Genomic DNA, 22,159 nt, shown 5'->3' with positions numbered 1-22,159 from the left:
ACTTAGTCTACATGTTTGACTGTGCTTATGTTTTCTTGCCCTTTATCTTGTTTCTTTCTTCCCTCCCCCCCCTTCTTAAGTTATTATACCTAGCTAAATTTTCCAGTGTTTGCCAGCCATCCCAGCATTGCAGGGTATTATTTTATCCCAAGAAAAGGACTTTTTCTTTGTATCTGTTGAACTTGAGTTCTCTTGGCTTTTAAATTTATCAGCTAGTATTGGCCCTGATATTAGCCTATGGGGATATGAGTAGCAATTGATGCCCACTTAGATTTTTTCTGTCCAGCTTGGTGGGAAACCTTGCTATAGATAAGGTTTGTGATGCCAACTGGTTAAACCTTGTCCACACAGGTACTCCATCTTTTCACAGAAAGCATTTGAGTTTGTCAGATGTCACTGGCACCTTGTAAATCCAGGTTGCTGTTCCCAGTAATCTTCCTGCCCTTTGTGTGTTTAGAGATGGCTTCCAGAAAAACCGTTCTTACTGACTTTATCAGGAACCAAGTCTACATTGATAGCCAGTAGCTTCTTCTTTCTTGAAAACAGGGCTACAGTGTTCTTTCTGTAGGCATTGGGAACAGACTCTGCTCACTAAATGCTTTAGCCTTGATGTGTATAAGCCTGCAAACAGAATGTTGCTGTATTCTAGTACAAGATGTAATGGGAAAATACAGTGCAAATATAATACTGAGTTCAGACAATGTTCTCAAGGCTTTGGGTCAGGAGAACGTATTTCATGCTATTGTCAGACTGAATAACCTTATTCAGATGGTAATCTGTGAAGATGATCTTGCATCATGTTTCTTGTAGGTAGTATCCATTGGTAGAGAAGATCATGTGTTTCACACGCAGTGTGAAAATAGTTAGGCATTTGATATTACTTGAATTACAAGTATAGCAAATGCTTTTTAGAGGCCTTCTGAACTTCAGGAAACTTGTTGGCTTTGCTCACATGTGTCTTTAGACACAGATATTCAGTAATATTTGAGGCCTTAACATTTCTCTTGAGAAGTATACAGTGGTTGAAATGATAATGCTTGAAATAAGATGCAGCTGCATAATCTATGAATCTAGGGCTATTCTTACTTTTTCTGTTGGTTGTGTTTAGGAAATGCTGATTTGTTATTGCTTCACTGTTAAGCTGAAATAGTTAATTAGATGGAAGAATAGGTGAAGCCAAATCCATTAATTTTAGCTTTGCTTCCACAAGTTCTATACTTTTAATGCTCAATTGTCCTTGTCCTGCTGTTTGTGGTTCTTGTTGCCTAACCCTCAGCACTGTATCACTGGAGTGGCTGATGTGCAAATAGAATATCTTGCATGAAAATGTGTTTTGTCTGTCCTCAACTTCATCTGCAGCTTTGTGTGTGTGTAAGAAAACAACCACCAAATGTTTTTCACTTTGCTTTTGTTATGTAATTTGGGGTTTGGCATGACAGAAGAAGGTTATGTCCTTTTTTTGAAAGCAGTTTGTGCTTTACAATCACTTTATTACATGTTGTTTGGTCTAAAAGGTTTTTGTTCCAGTTATAAGAGCAAGAATTGAATCATGATGGGGTTTTGTTGTTTTTTGTTGTTTTTTGAGTATGTTCAAAGAGTCTTGAAGGAGCCGGTGCCTTTCCCAGTATAAACTCTTGACAATTTGAAAAACATTTTTTCATGTGTTCCTTCTCTCTGTTCTTTGCTTTTTTTTTTTTTCTTCTTTTCCTCCCAAAGCTTTTGAGGTACACACTGGATAAGAATGGTCTGCAGCAGGTGAGGATCATAGCCAGCGATAGACTGTGGGAGCCCATTTCCTTTGTCTTGCTGATTGACTCTGAGCTCCACGAAGTGGTCGATGTCATTGGGTAGGGGGTTCTCCTTTTATCTTTCTTGCTGGTTTATTCACAACTTATCTTTGTTTTGCTTGCTTATAAATAGTACAGCCAAAGCTGTACCCTCTGTTACAGGGGTTTGATGCTGTAGTCTTTCTTACTAACCTATGTCAAGTGATTTAGTAAGACCCAGTCTGGTCAAGAGCTCAAATTCTAGCCTGCTTGCAGCTTAAGACTTTTACTTGAGTCATGGTTTCTTACAGTGTGCAAGATCTTGTTTGCTGTGGCTGCACTTTTGTTGACTTTGGGTTTTAGTAAAACCTTTTTACCTTGAAGCTTGCTTCAGTTCCTGTATTTATATATGAAAAGTGCTTTAACTTTACAGCTTTATGTGCAGCCTTGTATCGCTGACTTCCATCACTCTGTTGTTAGAGGAACTGTTGTGATCCAGAAACTAAATGAAGCTTTTATTGTTTTGTTACAATAATGTCTGGATTCTTAGATTCCATTGTGTTATGATTGCAGTTTAATGCTTGGGAAGCTTACAACTGGCTGACTTTGTTTTTCTGCTTCTTCACTCGGTGATCATGTTTTGCAAAGGTAGACTAAATTTGATTACTGACTTCTGAATGCAAACATGTAAGATCTGGTCATTAACTTTTACTGTAGCTCTAGAATTTATTTATGATATTCCGTCAACTTGGCTGACCCAATCACATATTTCAGACATGGCTGTTCCTGTTTCAACTTGAGTCTTTTTTGTTCAACACATGGGATACATAAAAATGAAGACTTTCCCATCAAACATAGATAGGAGTCAGTGCCCTGGCAAAATCAACCCCTCCTCTCATTCTGAACAAGAAGTATCCTAACAATTTCTTTCAGGTCTCCATGTGGGCCAATAAGTGAAAGCAATTACCAACTCACTCTGACAGGTACAAATCTGCTGTAGCTGTCATGATCCCAGTGTAATGAGCTTAATTGCTTTCTTGGCAGTAGCAAATATGCACCCAGTATCAGTTCCTGAAGCTTAACTGTTTTCATGCTATCCCAGTAAACCATAGTTAATTTAGTTCGTGTGAGAAATCAAAGATTTATAGTCCCTACTCTGATTCAGACTTAGCAGGAAGCTGAAATAGACTTATGTAATGGATAATCAGCAGGCTACTGGGCATTCAGTGGTATGTGTTTTGTCACAGAATCTCTCCAGAAATACTGCTGGGATTCATTCTAACTTGAAACTATAAATAAATAAAAATTCAGCCAACTAGATTTTTATGTGCATATGCAAAATAAATGTATAAAACATCTTTGATTTGGTAACCTAACTTGGAATCAGTGAGATCTCATTAGGCAAGCTGGATAGGAAATTAGTTACACCTGTTACTTTTGTTATTTTGCACTATTTCCATCCAAATTTAAGGATAATGCAGTGGCTAGGAATAAGGAGGAGCCCTGAAGAGGCGCTATAAAGCTATTAATTGGGTATTCACCAATTTACAAATGACCCAGGTAACCAAGGCTCTTTGTAACATGACATTTCCAAGTAGTTTTTCTGAGCTGTCACAGCTGCATGAATTATATTGGTGAAATGAAATATAATAAATTACAAACAAATATTAATCATACATTTAAACTAAATTGTAACTTTTGTGGTGGAGGAGGGTGGATATTTTTTTAAAGATGGAGTTGCAATTTCTACACTACTTTTTGTGTAAACCAGTTAGTTCAATTTTGCTTGTTATAAAGTTGGAGACCGAGTTATTCAGATTCTCCATGTTGAAAAGTTTTCCCACTCTCCCTGCTGTTTGTTGAGAGAAAATAAACATATTAGAGAGTGTCAGTGAGTACAATAGAAAATTTCATTTATTATTTGAATTCTGAACGTCTTGTCACTTTGGTTAAAAGCATCACTGTTCTTAACCAGGCCTGTTTTTAAATGTGCATTTAGTTTAACATAGATGTCACTGAAACCAAGACTTTTATAGATTTTTTTCAAAACTTCATTATGCAGAAATTAATATACTAGGAGTAATGTGGCAACACTGTGTTTTTCCATGATGTGATACCTATAATAATGAAATTAAAACTGTCCCAAGTACATTTCAGGCCAGAGATAGTATGAGAAGTCTTGCTGGCTGATAAATTTTCTAGAGATGTGGGGTACTTGATTTTCAGGTATTTTAGTTTCTATTTTTCTACAAAGCTTTGTTACAGTGAGAGTATAATATAGTTGTCTTTTTTGCTGTTGTTTATTTTTCCCATTTTAGCACATTGCTGAATGCAAAATAAAAAATACTATAAAGTCATCTAAATGAAATCTCTGTAGGCAGTTCTGCAGTGCAGTCACCTAAGTCCTTAATTAAATAAGCTTTTTCTAATGTTACTTCTTGTACGCTGATTAATGTAGCTGCTCTTCACAGATAAATGTGAGTTTTTCACATGAGATATGTTGCTTCATCATCTGTATAATACACATTTTTTAATGTTTTATCAGGTAAAATTATTGTTATCACTTGAACAATTAGAGGCCCTGGTGAGAATCCAGAACCCCCTACCACTACTGAAGCATCGTATGTATAAGGATGAGGCATAAATGCTCTGTTACAGTTCATCTTCTCAGGCAGTGGGAAGAGTATGTGTTTTGGAGTCTGGTTTTCCTGAAGATGTTAATGGTCCTTAAATTGATCAATTATTTTATGTATCTGTTATTCACCAGTGCTGTAAAAAGATTGTTCTAGCTGCTAAAGGAGTAAAGCCTATTGCTCAGGCCACAGCTTTTCTTCTTTATTTTGCTAGTTGTTAATTGCTGAGGCTGTAGAGTGGCACCAGATATCCAAAAGAATTTTTTAGCCTGGTCTTATGGGGCTTTTTTATTTTTTAAAATTCCATCGAATTCAACAAATAGCATCTACCCTTGTGAAAGTCTGCACTGTAAGCGGATGGCAAATATTGACTTTGTTCATTTGTGTGGGTCTTAAAGTGGACATGCTACAATGTTTTTAACTCTCTTAAAAATTTCTTTTTAAAAACTTACGTAGTTTTCATATGGATTGGGAGTTAAATACAAATTAATCACATCCTACTTTCTTAGAACTAGTTTAGACATTAACTAGGGGAAAAACCATCTTGTTTAACAGCTGTGTTTGAGTAAAAAGCAAATATGGTATAAATCATGTTCATTAACAGTAGTTGAAACTGTGTCTAAGAGTACAGAAAAAGGATGAATTTCCTAACTGATGCTGAGACTGTTTTACCTGCTTGCAGACCAATGGGACAAAAGTGAATGTTATAAACAAGTGGGTTTTAAATGAAGCAAAGATACTGCTTATAGTTTTATTTGACAGTGATATTGACACTACTTAAGATTTTAAAGACATGGAGTGTACAAGTGCAGATCTATTCCTGCATTGTCATTGCATGCTTTATGCTTATACAAAAATTTTTGCTTGGTACTCAGGTAATACTGTCTGTTACATTACCTCTAGTGAAGGTAAGTATGAAGGACTACAACTCTGGGAAACTGCCTGTTTTTGAATACGGGCGAAAACAGTCAAAACCAATGATCAACCTTAGAAATACCTGTTTTTGTTGTTTTTTTTTTTGTATTCCTGATTCATTAATTTGTTATATTTGTCAAGTTTCAGCCCATTAGTAAAAGAAGCCTTTATACTTTCCAGTTGATAGCTTAGTTATAGCATGCATTTAGTGTGTTCAGCAGGTGCCCAAACTGAGAGGAATGACCATGATTTCTGCAAGTGTTTAGGACATTTTATTTCAGCCATGTTAATCTGCCACATTGAATCAGTGCTGTGATCAGTAGTCTTTATGTGGGAGAACGTATCTACTTGCATGAAGGAAAGTTTTGTGAAGAAAACTAGCTTTCATTATGTTTCTGTTGTTTTCAGTTTATACCTCATTAGCTCTTACAGTCCACTCAACTGAGCTTATTAGAAAAGTGTGCAAGAAGAGACTAGTTCATGTTCAGCGATTAAGACTTAAATGCAATAGTGTTTGTAATCTCCTGTGCTGTATCTTGCTGTTAATTTATAATTATTTAAAAGTTTGCCTAAGACACTATAAGATAACTTGTAAAAGAGACTGTAGTATGCTATCAAGGTCAATTTGAAGATAAAACTGTACAGCCAGCTGCAGAAATTGTGTGGTGTATTTTACCCTTGGTTTACTTAGGCTGATATGTTTTAAAGAAGTAATCTTGTACTGATGGGAATGCAATAAGCTGTGGTATATCACAGATGTTTCTGTAGTACAAGTCCTCTATTCTATTAGAATTATTCTGGAGCATGTTTGTTTTTAACTTTCATTTTGGGGGAGAGTTGTTAAGCCTGGAAATACAAAGAGATGCTATGCCTTCTCTTTTTGTGATAAGTGCTCTTTCTTTTTAAATACTGTGTAGGGCTCACTATCCTGGGACAAAAACAGTGCCAAATGCCCTACGAACTCAGAAGAAACTGTGGGCTTCAGAAGATTATAGTACTTTCAACGATGAAGTAGGTGCAGGCTGCTGGGCCCGGATCCTAAACCAAAACTATGTAAATGGAAACATGACCTCGTAAGTGTTTTGTATTCCTGGTAACTTTTAGAACTTCATTTGTAAGGATTATCTAAAGTAACATGTAACACATCCGCCTGCTATGTTAAAACTGTAGATAAACTGAAACTCCTTCCTCTGTCAGTCTGAATTTGGATATTCTGAGATGTGAAGACTATTGTCACAGAATCACAGAATGACTCGGGTTGGAAGGGACCTCAAGGATCATGTAGTTCCAACCCCCCTGCCTGGCAGGGCCACCAAATGTACACATTTACTAGATCAGGTTGCCCAGGGCCCTGTCCAACCTGGTCTTGAACACCTCCAAGGACGAGGCATCCACAACCTCCCTGGGCAGCCTGTTCCAGAGTCTAACCACTTTCCTAGTAAAGAACTTCCCCCTAACATCCAACCTAAATCTTCCCTCTTTCAACTTAAAACCATTTCCCCTAGTCCTGCTATTATCAGCCCTTTCAAAGAGTTTACTCCCGTCCTGGATGTAAGTTCCCTTCAGGTATTGAAAGGCTGCAATGAGGTCACCCCGCAACCTTCTCTTCTCCAGGCTGAACAAACCCAACTCCCTCAGCCTGTCCTCATAGGGGAGGTGCTCCAGCCCCCTGATCATCTTCGTAGAAGAAAAATTTTGTGGCAATTATAAAGACATTTGAGTTACAGTTTCATGTGGGCATGTACAACTGAGTTCAGATCTCTTTTGGGTTTTGATGTTGCTCTTCAAAGTAATTCTTCTTAAGAAGAGCTAACATGAAAAACCCAGGAGTTAAATATCAAAATCTGTAACTTCAATATTGCTTTTATCTCAGCTTCTATGCTGAAAATCAGCTTCTGTTCTTCCTGATGAAATGGACTTAGCAAAAATATAATTCTCCTTTCCTCTGAGTTTGAGTTCCATCACCAATCACAACGTTCATTTAAAAAAACAAAAAACAAATGTTTTTGGCTTTTTTTCTCCCTACTGATTTGGTTAGGAAGTGTGGATGGAGCCTTTAATCCTCAGGTGTGCATTTCTTTTAGTCTTATGATGATACAGCCAGAGGGTGTATTGTTTTGTTTTTGTTTTGTGTTTGTTTTGTTTTTTATGATGTTCTCAGCTCTGGAAATTGATTCATCTTCTTCTCTCTCTTGGGGATTTTCTGCCATTTTGCTTCTTCTTGGGAGGAGCTGTGGAAGGGGTTGCTTGTTTGACTATTTTCTCTCCTTTTAGCTGAGATAATTCTTTTTGTATTGAAATACTTCTTTATTATATATCTTACTTTGAGCTAGAAAGTTGTTTTTTCACTGTGTGTTGGAGGAAAAAAATCAGAGTAAATTCTTATATTATCTTGATCTAATGCTATCCATATGAATAACAAGCAAAACAAACCTATTTTTCCAGAACTATTGCATGGAATTTAGTGGCAAGTTATTATGAAGAACTGCCCTTTGGTCGATGTGGTTTGATGACAGCACAAGAACCATGGAGTGGCCACTACAAAGTAGAAGCACCTATCTGGATTACAGGTTAAAGGGAAAAAAAAGTGTGCATGACTGAATTGCCAGTCTCTTTTTTTTCTATGTGTGTTATTTTTTGTACCCCATTAAGGCAGCTTCATGGGAAGTCTTATAAATACTTTTAAAGCTTATTTCTGTAGGAAGCAGAAAGATCTAAAAGGAAGCAAATTTGATCCCTTTGTTATATGCAGAAATAAACTGCTTTTTACAGCTATCACTAGTAAAGTATTTTGATCTGAAGTGTGTGTAGAGGTTAGTGTGCTTTCCTAGTTATTTGTGTTTCTTTCTTTTATTTTATTTTATCCTGACGTAGATATCTGGTACCTCTCAATCTGGGAAAAAAAAAAATAGAATGAAAAACCTTGAGATTCTTGACCTCTGTAATTCAGCATTTCTTTGAACACAGGACAATGGAAATGCTTTTATGCTATGTCTTCTGAAAACAAGGATTTGCTGACTACTCCACAATTTTTTCTGTAGTCTTTTACTGTCTTTGCTGCAGTTCTGCAGAGCAGATGGCATATACAGTGCCATTAAGAAAGACTGAGGCAAATGTCTTAATTTTTAATCTTCTGCTAGTTGCTTAGCATTGGGGGGTGGGGGGGCAGGTGGAGAATGGCTATAACATCATCCAAAAGGTTTGGAACAGCTGAACGGAACTTTTTTCTGTGTTGGTTAGGATTTTCATGTTGTCATACACTCCTTTGCCAGTCTCTCATGCTGAAAAAAGCCCTATCTCATATATTTGATTATTGCTTGAGGAAAAGCTCTTCTGTACTTTCTGGCTTGTTTTCTCTGCCACAGAACAGATGTTTTGTATAATTCCGTAATCTTTTGTATGGGTAGAATTGTTTTTGGAGATTCCATTACTTCATTTTGGAAATAATTTCTGTATATGAAATTAAGCTTAGACTAGAATTGGTAGTTATCTTTATTAAATCTTAATTTATTTTCTTATGATTTTTGTTCCATCTCAGCACACACAACACAATTTACTCAGCCAGGCTGGTCATACTTGCAAGTGGACGGACACTTAGAAGGAGGTGGAAGCTTTGTCGCTCTGACAGATGGCCTAGGAAACCTTACCATTATAATTGAAACAATGGTAATGTACATCAACAAAATAGAATAAAGGAAATATTTTGCTTCAAGGAGCATGCTTCAATTTATAACATATCTGTGAAGATCTTCTATAATGCTTCCATTGCTTTGTTACTGAGATCACCAGAAGTCCTTTTTTTTTTCCCCTGTCTGAACATTGTATAATTATTATATCGCAAATTAATATTTATTTGATAGCACTCTTTGGGAGAAAATGAAGTTACATCTTTTAAAAGCTGTGTTTAAAAAATACTATAGTTTGTGTAATAGTAATCATCATTAAAATGGTGAAATATTTATTTGCAAATTGATCCTGTGTTGCTTAGTGTTTTTCTTGAACACTGGCTAGATGGATTCCAGTAATATATATTCTTTGGCTCTTTCCTTTCTTCAGACGCATGATCACTCTAAATGTATCAGGCCTCCACTACCTCACTTCCGAGTTTCACCTCAGCGAGCAACTTTCCACCTCAGAGGGTCGTTTGTAAGTAAGCATTGAATACATTTGGTCACTTTTGTAATGTCAATTGTACTGCATCCTGTATATACACAAACTCTGACAAGATATCAAGAGATCAGAACTGTTCACCTCCTGTGCTAGCGGTTATATGCCTGCTCAAGTTTTAAATGATCCACTTCTTCTTTTACCATAAGACACAATGTTATAACTGAATTTATATTACTACTCCCAGTATTTTTGTGTTTATTGAGGGAAAAAATTGCTGAAACAGAGAGACAATTTGGTTTGTCATTAGGATTTATTCCACAGCTACATGCTCTGAAATGCTGATATAGTTTAGCTGGCATGGTCATGATCTTTCTAGTTGTCATTTTTTGCTTTCTGAGGAAAGCAACTATATGATGCAGCTGACTATATAATTGATGCAAGTTTTGTTCTTCTGTCCCATCAAAAGATATGCTGAGAATCTGTGTTGCATATTAGAATCTTCTGTTCATATGTGAGCAGTATTACTGTATTATTAGGATAATAGCTTACTGATATACGAAAATTGCTCTGAAAGTAATGCCTCCTATTTATTTCCATGGAAACAATGACACATAATACAAAGAGCGCACCAACAGAACACAGCTTGATGGAGCAAATTCTCAGCTTCAAAATACTATTTTTCAACATAATCATCACCATTAGCTCTGCATTTTTACCAGCTATGATTAATAGCCTGCACGCTGTGCTTACAAAAGTCTGCCTGCCTTTCTCGGTGACTTATCTTTCACGCTGCTGTTGCCACTCCTGGAATTTACCATCTACCACCTCACTGTGCTCACATCAACTGGTGTATCCATAAACATTCAGCAAGCATCAGTTAATCTGCCTGTGACATTTTGGGCCAACGTAATATAGTAGGAAGCATTACTTTTGGGTTACTTATGAAAAAGTAAGGTTTGTAATGACTGTCTGAGTTGATTGGTGGCTGCTGTTGAGATCAGAAATTCTAAAGTAACAGAAGTTAGACACTGATAATTTTCAAAGTCAAATTAAAATGGTTGTTCTTTTGGTTTCTTTTTTAATTTAAAGTTATGTTTCATTATAGTATCCCCTGAGAACTCTTCAGGTGTGGCATTCTAAGCTTGGCTTTGAATCTGCCAACACTAGTCTCTTTGAGCAACTTGATCCTGTAAAGGTAAGTTAATTGGTTTTAATACTCTAAGGTAACTTTTTTAGAATTGATATTGGAAAAAAAAACAAAAACAACTTTGATTTACAATATAGTATTGCAAAGTTAGAAATATAATCCCACACATTAAAATAATTTAAGGTAACTGTTCTCTTTAGAGAGAAGTTTTTTGGTCTTCAGTTTGAATTCATGAAGATAAGTGCTGGTTAGGCTGGTAATACAAATTGTTTTGTAGGTCTGAAACATTGCAGCTTTTTAGTAGATATGTTCTTTGAGGGTAGTGATTTAAGTGGTTCTGCTGTAATAATGAAGACTGCGGATGTCTTTTTTTTTTTTTTTTTTTCCAGTTTTGGGCCCACCTTACTACATTTTCAACCTATACATTTAAGTACAATAAAATGTCAGTATAGTGTACCTCAACATTCTTTGTTGTGCCTAACTTTACTCATACTCATCTGCTGAGTGTTAGAAGTGGTCAGGTTTAGCATTTCGTTCCTGCTATAAAAGGATTTGCAGGATAATATCTGTAGTATTTATGTGGCCTGAAGGTGATAACCTTCCAACTTTCTGGCCTCTCTACCTGTATTCTTTGCCAAAACTCTGGGAAGTATCTGCTCACTGGATGCATTTATAAGAAATATTTTTAGAAGGGAGCCTTTGAGGTCTTTTTTCTTTTTGTGCCATCAAAGTACTATGAATATGAGAATATGGGACATTCATGACAAACTCAATTAAAATATACTTTCTCAGACTGTCTACTGTTAAAGAGTAGCCTTTCTCAAAAACAGAGCATTGTACCTAATGTGACTTAAATCTTGCCCATAAAGGAGTATTCTAGTACTGTCTGTAATTTCTGGTGTTTCCCCCATTACTGGAACTGCAGGACTTCTGTGTTTAACTGTATAATTAAGGCTTGCTTTCTTAGTTCTGTTTGTCTAAAGTTTTACTAGCTGTATACAGACTTACCTGGAAGAAATAAAGAGATTTAGAAAAACAGCCTGCAGATATTAAACATAGTGACAATTTTTTCTGCCTTGAACTGAGGATATCTTTGAACTCATCAGCTTGAATGTTTTTAAGTTGCAATTTGATTGTTGCATCTTGAACTGTCTTTTATTCCAGGTCTGGAGGGGAAGTTTTTCCTTAGATCTGGATGTGGATGAAGTCTATACTTTAACTACACTTAAGACAGGACGGAAGTGTAGCTGCCCAGAGCCTCCACCACCTCAACCCTTTCCTTCAAATTACAAAGATGATTTTAATATTCGTAAGTCAGAAATCTCTTTTCAAAAGCTTAATTCTCACATAGATACTGTCTCATTATAGAAATGCCAAAACAGTTGTGGTATTTGAATCATCTGATGTAAAAGACATGAAGTAATCTGAATGTGTTTCATTTCTTGTTTCTTTGATAATTTATCAATGTATACTTTGCTTCCAAGGAGGTGAATTTAATTCCAGCTCTTAACTAAGTGGCTGCTCTGGTTTTAAAATTCTTGATACAAAGTTATATCTCGAATGTAGTGAACTAATTTTTTTAAGGGAATGTAAAAAGAATTGAACACATCCCCTCTGAGAGCAGGCTGAGGGAGATGGGGCTCTTCAGGCTGGATGAGAGAAGGCTCTGTGGAGACCTGATAGCAGCCCTTCAGTACCTAAAGGAGTTCTGTTACAAAGAAGGAGACAGGCTCGTTATCGTGGTTTGTGGTGACAGGATATTGGGGAAATGGTTTCAAGCTTAGAGAGGGAAGATTTAGACTGGATTCAAGGAAACCTGGAGGTTTTCAAAGTCAGGTTGGACCAGGCTCTGAGCGACCTGTTCTAGCTGAGAGCATCCTTGTTTTTTGCAGGTCCCTTCCAGCTTAAACTCCAACTCAATTCCGTGATTCCATTTGAAACCAAACTTTCTTTGTTCATATATTTACAAAAATGGTCCTGCTTCCAGCTTCTAAAACTTCATTTTGTACGTTTTTGAAGTACAAAAGACTGTACTTTGATGCAGGAAGTTAGAAGTCTGGAGGATTTCTTCAGTGGAAATTTCTGAAATCAAGGTCCACAAAATCAAAATGTTTTGGCGCTGACGTATTTTATTCTCTGAACAGGTAATCCGCCTTTCAGTGAAGCTCCAAATTTTGCAGATCAAACAGGTGTATTTGAGTACTTCGTAAATGGCTCTGACCCAGGAGATCATGTTTTCACACTCCGCCAGGTGGTGATTCAGCGACCCATCACTTGGGTTTCTGATGCAGATCAGACAATCAGCATCATAGGAAACTTTAAGTGGTAGGTAAATACTTCTTTTTGGTGACATCTGAGGAAATGTTGTCCCTAATAGTGTGCATTATAATTTGTTCATCTCTTTCAAGCTTCATTTCTCTTGCATGGGATATTTTTACTTTCACAAAATCCATAGTCATGTAGAAATGATGATTAAAGGGACTTCCTTAAGTTCTTGAGCCCTGCATGGCACTGTTACCATCACTATTAATAGAACAGGTCAACAAGTCCTTATTTAAACAAGTCTTGAAAACATCCAAAGGTGGAGATTTCATTTGATCTCCTGGTGTCTTGTCCTTGTGGTCCACCGCCTCGGGAAAGGATTTCCAAGACTTCTATGGTGCACATTTGTTCAAGAGAATAATGGATGTGAGATGGCTCACTAGGAAGACTTAAGTTAAAACAGCGCTAACAAGAAAGCAGTCTGAATTTTGAAGTGCACTCAGATTTTTCTTTCTACTGTTTTTAAAGAAGACAAAAAGTTGATTTCCTTTATTTAACTCGATTTTGAATTGTTTAGCTTGTTTATTACTAATTTGATCTCTCATGTTGTGATGGTTTGGGAGTTAATTCTGTTAGATTTGTTGCAGACTGCCATCTTCTGAGCAGTTCCTAGAATTGTGTGTATTCAATTTACCTACTACTTTAAACAGTTGTATTTTTTGGTAGGTGTAGCAAGATTTACTAGAGTACAGTTATCATTCATTCTAGGAGCTACAGTGGTGATTATTTTGAACGAAGCAGTGTATCTATTTAAATTTAAAAAGTATTTGGATCGGAACCTGTTAATTACTGTTACTAAGCCAATTATTTAATAAACTCAATGCTTAAGGTTTTTTTGTATTTTTTTTTCATTTGGAAGAGACTACCGTAAATTCTTTTTAGAGAACATAACTATTTTGTCTATTTTTTTGCTATTTGGTGTTATCAGATCAGTGATGCTTTTTCATAACATACATTATGACTCTTATTTCTGGCCTTGATAAGTGATTGAATCATTTTGCTCTGAAGCCTATACTACTGTCTTGTAGCTGGAGGTAATAATTCTTTATTATTTCACTGAAGAATTTAGTTGTTTTAGTTTGAATTGTAATCCTATGAAAGTTTATGTCTACTCTTGAATTTTTTTAATGTTTTGCTCTGATGAACCTAGCTGCGTGCTGTAATTATTGCTGTTTAACATGTGTTGCTTCTAATATCATAATAGCATGAAAAATGTGAGAGTCTTGTGTTTAATACACAGGGAGGTAAGAAAGATCTTAAACAACTTGTCTAATGAGTATGTACCAATAAAATGATACTTCAGCAGTAAGAAAGATCTCATTTAATTCTGGTGTAAGAAATGAGGGAGAAGACTGCCAGAAACAGATATTATTAATGATTTATCTGTCAGCTGAGGTCGTAGAATTTTCTACATGTTTTAAAAAAAACACTAACAACAAGAAAAACTATGCAAAATTGGAAACTTCCTGTATGTATGACCTTTTGACTGTATCCATTCTAACAACAGTAAGTTAAGATATAGAATGTAGATACTTAATTTATTGAGCGTGCATTAACAGAGTTGGTTAATTTTTACTCGCGAGAGGTTTATACTGCAGTTTGTGGAGTGGAGAGGAACTGGGTAAATTTTCTAGGTGCTATCAAATTGTTCTGGTATTTCTTTGCCTGATGGAAGGTTATTTTCCCTAACAGCTGTCATTAAACTTGTAATGTGGTGCTTTATGGTTGAACTGTAGTATTACCTCAGGAAAAAATTTAACAATTTGAGCCTTTTGGAGTGTTTTGTGATTTGGTTTCCTGGGACTTGGCCTATATTAAAAATCCTAGAGAAATAAAGTTCCAACAGATATGGTGGTCTGCCCTTGAATCTTGTTATCCAGTTTACTTTTAATTTTGTAAACCTGAAAGATTTTCCTGTGGGCGTGGAAATCTTTCATGTAACATGCTGGAACTTCTTGGATACACACTTAGTTTTGTTTTTGACCTATGAGAATGATTAATTATCTTAAGAAAATGTCCTTGAACTAATAGATGTCCTGATAAGTCATCAGTGTAGATGAATCTGTACCTCTTGTCTTTAGATCCCAGTTAAGATGGCTAAATTTTTTGTCAAAAAGGTGGTTGTGCAATAGAGAGAATATTTTTAATTCTGCTGTCTGCTTAGGTTTCCATTCTTTGCTTGTTAAGACACACTGTTTCTTTTGCAGGGTAAATCTGACAGTCACTTGTGACATCTACATAGAGAAGCCACGTGATGGGGGTGTGTTCATTGCTGGAAGAGTTGACAATGGTGGGATATATGTTCGTCGTACCAAGGGAGTTTTCTTCTGGGTTTATGCAGATGGTACCTACAGAGTCACTAGTGACCTGGGTAAGATGCCCTTTCCTAAAGTGGTTGCTGATAGGTGGTTGTATTGTATTGATGGCCTTGATAAAAATGATGAGCATATTGGTTTTGTTACTCAGCTGCAATTGCTATGAACTTGACTCATTTTGCTGTAACAGTGGCTGTATTTTGCATATGACTAGAGCATTTGAAGGTTACTGCCTGCTCCACTTCTCATTCACTAGAGTAGGATGTACAGGAAAATGTCCAGGTGGATTCTGAATATCTCCAGAGGAGACTTTACAGCTGCTCTGGGCAGCCTGACCCAGTGCTTTGTAACCCTCAAAGTACAGTTTTTCCTGTTCTCAAGTTCTGGTTTGTGCTCATTCTCCCTTGTTTTGTCCCTTGGTACCACCAAAAACCTGCATGGCCCCAGACTTTGGATGCTCTCTTTAGATATAGGTCTTGGTTAGATCCCCTCTGCTTTTTCTTCTGCAAGTTAAAGAGTCCCAGGTCTCTCAGCCTTTCTTATTAAGAGAGATATTCCAGGCCCATAATCATCTTTGTAGCCCTTTTTCTACTAATAACATCTGTTTTATGGTAGTAAATGTAAATTATTTTCTTTTCATAAATATTTTTATATAATGTTACAAAAAGGTTTAATTTGTTTTTATGTAATAATTCTAAGAAGATGATCCATCTTGGAATTCAGTCTTATACAGCAACACACAAATCAACATTTATGTACATCTGGCTTAGATAATGAGTGCGTACTGTTTCCACCAAATGTACTTTACATTTTTTGTATAGTTGTCTACTTGTAATGCTGATATTCACATGTGCTCATGTAGAACGCTTGATGGGCACAAAGAATTGTATATATGTTGTAATAATTCATCAACATCTGAAGGTCCTGTTCAAGCACATTTTCAATTGCTTGAATTAGTTTGAATTAGACTTTTCAGTTGTTTGACTTTAATGCACCTTATAGATCTACAATATGCCTGATGTGAATACAGCCCATAACAACTGATTTCACACTGCACTGGATCTTAAGAACGGGTCCTCTTCTATTTGGGAGCTGTAGTTTCCCATTTCTCATTTTCTCCTTCTTCACTGTGGGTTGGCAGACTACCTGTAACTTAGGAATTCTATTACCTTCTCTTAACACTATGATTCCTAGGGAACCTCATGTTTAAATCCACAACAACAGTTTCAGCTGTGTATAATAGATATTTATTATATATGTATATGTACATACACTTGGGTTTAGAATGAACTGCGCTGTTTTATTTTTGAGACATTTCAGCACTGCCTTGAAGAGAATAACTTTTTTTCTTTCTTGAAATAAGGGGGATGTGATTAATGACCTCATTATTTCAGACGGGCATGCTTGTTAGGCCTTAAGATTTTTTTTTTCCTTCATAGCTATTTTTCATCATCTTTATATTTTTCTAAAAAGACGTCTGCATGTTAAATTACCTCACAGCTGAAGCTGCCAACTGAATAATTGAAGATTCTACTTGTAGTGCTTAGGTGCTTTTTTTTTCCCCTGAGTTTCTTACCTGATTTTAGCTTAGCATAAATTTTTACTAGAACTAAATAATGTTACATTGTGGCATCTCAAAACCTCCGAATTTAAAATCTTCTAATGCATAAAAAAAGATTAGCAGAATAAGCAGAGCACCAGCCACTGTCACGCTTGGTTAACCTGTATTCCCAGTAGGTGGAATCTCCAGAAGTACTGGATATTTCAGTGGGAAAAAGCTCCTGACAGAATAATAGGATAAACCTCTGTAGTAGGATAGTGGTTCTGAACATCTCTGAAAATGAAATACAACTTTTCTTTTGCTAGCTTGATGTTTATCTGTCAGTTAAATGACAGTTTGCTAACCTTGAGCATGTTTTGCAGCTGGAGAAGAAGTACTAATGAAAGGGCTTTCTGGTGTCCGACATAATGCTTGGCACACGCTTACTCTCAACATTCAGGTAAGAGCATGGTCAAGAAGCTGGAAAATCAGTTATGAAAATTCCATTCCTAAACGCTTTTAGACAAAAGCATGCTATTTTACTGTTTGCATGAGGTAATCCTATGTAAAACATTGATACATCTTTTAATTTAAACAAAAATTAAAGTAACACATCATATTCTATTTCCTGTATTTTTAAAAAGATCTTGAAGAATTGGAGAGAGGGTGTAGAAAAGAACTGGAAAAGGAAGGTTATGATCTGGCTTTCTGTACTGAAGATTCTTGGTGGGCTGCTAAACTCAACTGTTTTACAAATCCCTCCAATTTGCCTTGCATGTAAAGGCCCTGTGTATGGTGCTCTTTAAGAAATTGGAACTAAGGAGCTTGATTGAGCTGGAGTCTTTCTTGTACTGAGAAAGCATGGGCACTGTATAGATGTTTAAAAAACAAAAAAAGGTCAATTGTTGATTGGAAGCCTACTCAAAGTGTGGGATTTTTCTGTGGTGTTTCTGCATTTATTTATTTTCTCATAGTATGAGAAAAGTGGTACCAAACTTTATACCTGTGTGATTTAGCTGGGCATGACATTGTTGCAACTAAAAGTTTTTGAATTCATCAGCTGGATGCCTAACCCCCTTGGCTAATACAACCTTTACAACTGCAAGAGACCTGAAATAATTGGGAAGCTTAAATCCCAGCTGAAGATATCTTGTACTGTAACCAACTGTAAAATTCTGTGCTAAGTCTCTAACAACTAAACTGTCTATAAATGTTAAAAGCTGGTTGTTCTTTTTGTTTTTTTGCTTTTTGTGCTTTTGTATTAGTAGACAAAGGAATGTTTTTATCTGAGGCATTCACAAATGTTTGTACAGCCACATTTATGACATTAATTGCTATCTGTAGAATGAAGTCTAAGACTTGCTAACGTGGAGTATTAAAAATGAGTGTAAATTATCCAAAACAGAAAGCAGTGATGTTGGTCTTCAAATTATGATGCTATTGACTTGCTATACCAAATATGCCTTTGATGTAGTAAAAGAATTGTAGAGGCTTTTTGAAAAGCAGTCTGTTTTTATCTGTTTGTAATTTTTATTGATTTAATACAGGTAAACTAGAATGTTCCCCCCTCGCCCTCCTTCCAATTGGCAAGATAAATTGTAACTAGTTCTGAAACTGTTCTCAACTTTAATGGTAACATTCTACTTAAAAGTTCCTGAATCCCATTCTCTCCTTGGCTTGGTGACTAAAACATGCAAGTCTTTTATTTTGACGTATGTCTAATTCTGCAGAACTAATGTCAGGTGTGTCATATGCAAGAAAATTGTTTGCAGTTTCAGGTAGTTCTGGTTTTGTTAAACCCCTCAAAACAGGGGAGCATTTGAAGGAGTGTGATACAGATGTGAGAGGAAAAACAGTTTACCTTTAAGGTTTTGAGATTCTGCACTGAGCTTACAAGCTGAGAGTTTGGGGAAGATAAACCTTTTAAATACACTCCGTAAAAGCATTAGATCTGTTTCACGGAGCTGATAAGAACTGGATGATTCTGTGCAACATTTAGAAGACCCTCTGCATGGAAAGCATGCAAAATGTAATGAAAAATGCACTGGATATCTTTTTGACTTTCCTCATCAGCCATACAGATTGTGTTGGTGTCAATGCACTTGATCACTAGATTTCACAAAGCTAACTTTCTTTCCCTTTTTTCTGACAGGGCACTTCTGCCTCCGGACTGTTAAACGGTTATCCACTCTGGGAGAACGTCACTGTTTCTAAACCAAGTAATGGCTGGGCTGCTATTGGAACTCGTTCATTTGAGTTTGCTCAGTTTGACAACTTCCATGTTGAAGCTAGATGATGGAGCTTTTGCACTTGCAGAATGTCATCATACTTTGAAGAAGAGCCAGCTCATACCCTGCGGACAGCTTAACACTGACACGGATCTGTTGGCAAAGAATCTGAATTCTCACCCTATTATTTTTTCAATGGTTTACATTACTAGTTACCAACATGACTAAATTTCATTCCCTGGTCACTATGGGGTTTTTACTCTATTCTGGGAGTAAGTTTTACTTCAAGGTAATAATGGAAACAAAGTCATAGGTCTGAATCTTTTTGAATGCAAGGATCATAAATTCCCATCTCATTTTTAAGCTGATTTTTCAAGCTAGCAGAAGGTAAAGGCCTTTCAAGCTGCGTTTTTAACACTAACATGACTGTGTCCATTCCTTTCACTGTAAGAATTAAATACCAGTAAGTCTAACAAACTAGTGGCTCCACACAGCTGTACTTTGATCACTTTCAGATCTCACTTGAATGAAGAACCTTTTTTTTTTTTTCCTGTATTAAGAAAAAAAATGTTTTGTCTATTTCTGCTATAGTCTGAGGCGAGACATTACAGTACTAAAGATGTGTTTGAATACTACTTCTGACTTTCATTGCTAGCCTTAAAAATATTTTTATTGAGCAGAAGGGAAATCTCTTATGGGTGATCAGGCAGTGCAGGATGTGCCTTAAGCCTCAACTACCTCCTTTTTCAAATGAAAGGGTTGAAATAGATTAAAAGGTACTGTAAATTGCAGTTAATTATCGATAGCCTTCATGGAATGGTGGGTTTGGGTTTTTTTGCATGGTACAAGAATGAAAACTTAGTCCCAGGTCCTTAATTTATGCTGGGTTGTATGTGGAAAAACTGGCTTTTTCTTCCTAGAAGCTTGAGTATCCATCTCTCATTTGTGATGCATCTAAAACTTAGAGCAGAAATATATCAAAAGATATAAAAATATGTTACTCAGCTGATTATGTTACTGTAGCACAGAGAAGGTATGGATACTATCATGTCCTTGCATAAAAGGAAATTAAAAATATGTGTATCTTAAGACCTTGCAGTCAGTCATAAGGTGGCAGAAGATGGATGCGGATGGAATTCCTTAGTGCATCAGGCTGCATTACTGAAACAACATCCTGTCCAACAAGTGAGGTAGCAAATGGTATCTTCATTAATTGGCTTCTGATGTTTTTCTCTTGGTCATTTTGAATGAAAATGCTGTTTGTTCCTCAACAAAACATATCCCATGTCTGTATCCTGTTTAGAAGGCAGGCAAGTAGTTTCAGAGATGACAGGGCACTGATATTTGTATGACACTCTCTGTAGCATGCAGTATCTGTTATTTGAGGAAGATTTGCAGCATACTTCAACTTAATACTGAATGTTATTCTGATCCACTTTATTTTGAAAGCTAATTTCAGTAAGCATTGACTTCAATCTTCGATGTTTTCAGCTAAGGTAGAGTTAAAGCAATACAAAATATTACCAGACCTTTTTTATAAAGGTTATTTTCCAAATCAGGTTTTGGAGAGATCTCTATTTCCTGAGTAGAGATGAGTGTTTTATTTCAACAATTATACTGATACTGCTGTTAATTGGTTCTGAATCATTTGTAAGTGTGGATTTCACACATGCAATAACCTTGAAGAATGGTCTAAATGTCTAACCTTTAAAACTCTTGTAGAGGACTTTCAAATATTAACTGTTTATTTAACTGGGTAAGAAATGAAAGCCAATTTTCCACTTGAGTTTCATTTTGATAGTCCAAGCATGGGTGCAAATCTGTTCGTTATTTGCTTGATTTCAGAAAGGATGTCACTGGGATCCAGATGTGAAGGAATTTAACTTAAGGTCCTTATATTCAAGTAATATGGATACAGGAGAATATGTTCTCAGAATAAACTTGTTTCAGCTGTGATGGCTTTTCCTTGTAGCACGTATCTTGAAGGGCTATTGGTAGCTTGTGTGAGCTGCAAGTGCTGTTTGTGTAAGAGAGATTAGCAAAGGTGCAATTTATCCAAAGGAGTTGTCCAATTGGTGTTTTTTTTTTACTGCCCTTTAATGCACTAGTGTAATAAACTACTGTCATACCGTGTACTAAGCACAATGTATTTTGTCACTGGAAATATTATTTTTTCTAATCTTAACTTATTAATGTTAGAGGATTAAACTGTTTTATGAAGAGAATAAGCGATGTAATAGTGATATAATGTTGTTCTTTCTCATGTCTGTAATTCTTCACCCTTCAGCAGGCTGTAATATGCTTGCCAGTAACAAGCTGTCAGGTCTTTCACTGGGGGGCGGATTTATGTTGTTGATTATAAATACTAATCATTCCAAATGGACAAATAAAGCATTTTAAACCCCTTTATTTGTGGAGAATGCTTCTGTTAATGGATCTTGATGTCCTCCAGCAAGAAAGCTGTCAGTTTTTATCATTGTGATTCCTAGTAAAGATGATTGCTATTATGTTAACTGGATTGGAGTGATTTTTCCGGTGCCAAACGATCCTTGTTAACAAATATCGCAAAATCAGAATTTTTGCTGTTGATTTGAACATTATTTATAGCGCTCAATTTACATTCTGCTTCCATTTGTTGTGATGGGTTTTGTGTGTGCCTTTTTTTCTTTGCTTTTATTGAAAGGGGTTAAATTGTATTTAAGGGTCATTTGTGCAATACTGCTGAGTACTGTAAGTCTTATGAGCTTAAGCTGAAAATCTGTTTACAGATATGGAAGCAGGTAGTGCAATTCAGGTATCTCTTAAAGTTTAAATGAGACTTTTTTTCTTTTTTACCTTGGGTAACCTTTTGTATCTGGCTTCAATTTTTTTTTAAAAGGGAAGGAGAAATTCCATGATGCTAGACATGTTTTCTTGGCTGTCATGCCAGTAGACATGAATTACTCTGGAAATGCTGTTTTCTGCTTCTGTTGGTAAAGCTGTGTCTCTCCTTTAGGAAAGCCTGTTTGGAGTTACCACTTTGGTTACATACTACTTCATCAACACTGATTCTGTCCCTATTCTCTGCCATGCAACTTTAAGGTTAATAAATTTTCCTTATTACTGATCTAAATCTCCCCTCTTTTAGTTGAAACTGTTTTCCCTACTCCTTTTGCAACAGACCTTGTCCCCTTCTTTCTTGTT

General features: G+C 36.2%; 1 protein-coding gene across 6 annotated transcripts in view; it reads left to right on the top strand.

Moving 5' to 3' along the window:
• Positions 1-21,385, top strand: part of GALC (galactosylceramidase) — a 61,989-nt gene extending 40,604 nt beyond the window's left edge. For 3 of the 6 annotated variants that reach the window (XM_085550506.1, XM_085550505.1, XM_015865379.3), the window contains exons 7-17: positions 1,717-1,847; positions 6,232-6,387; positions 7,760-7,884; positions 8,853-8,980; positions 9,371-9,460; positions 10,530-10,619; positions 11,736-11,880; positions 12,716-12,896; positions 15,101-15,264; positions 17,132-17,208; positions 18,901-21,385. In XM_085550506.1, the coding sequence (XP_085406632.1) occupies positions 1,717-1,847; positions 6,232-6,387; positions 7,760-7,884; positions 8,853-8,980; positions 9,371-9,460; positions 10,530-10,619; positions 11,736-11,880; positions 12,716-12,896; positions 15,101-15,264; positions 17,132-17,208; positions 18,901-19,044 (1,431 nt within the window). In that variant the 3' untranslated portion in view covers positions 19,045-21,385. The remainder of the gene's footprint in view (positions 1-1,716; positions 1,848-6,231; positions 6,388-7,759; positions 7,885-8,852; positions 8,981-9,370; positions 9,461-10,529; positions 10,620-11,735; positions 11,881-12,715; positions 12,897-15,100; positions 15,265-17,131; positions 17,209-18,900) is intronic. The other 3 variants (XM_085550507.1, XM_015865381.3, XM_085550508.1) reach the window with 2 other exon arrangements.
• The last annotated feature ends 774 nt before the right edge of the window (positions 21,386-22,159 follow it).

This window comes from Coturnix japonica, chromosome 5, assembly GCF_054131305.1.
Source record: "Coturnix japonica strain WE chromosome 5, WE-NBRP24, whole genome shotgun sequence".
NCBI lineage: Eukaryota > Metazoa > Chordata > Aves > Galliformes > Phasianidae > Coturnix > Coturnix japonica.
This window is presented reverse-complemented; position numbering and strand designations above follow the sequence as displayed.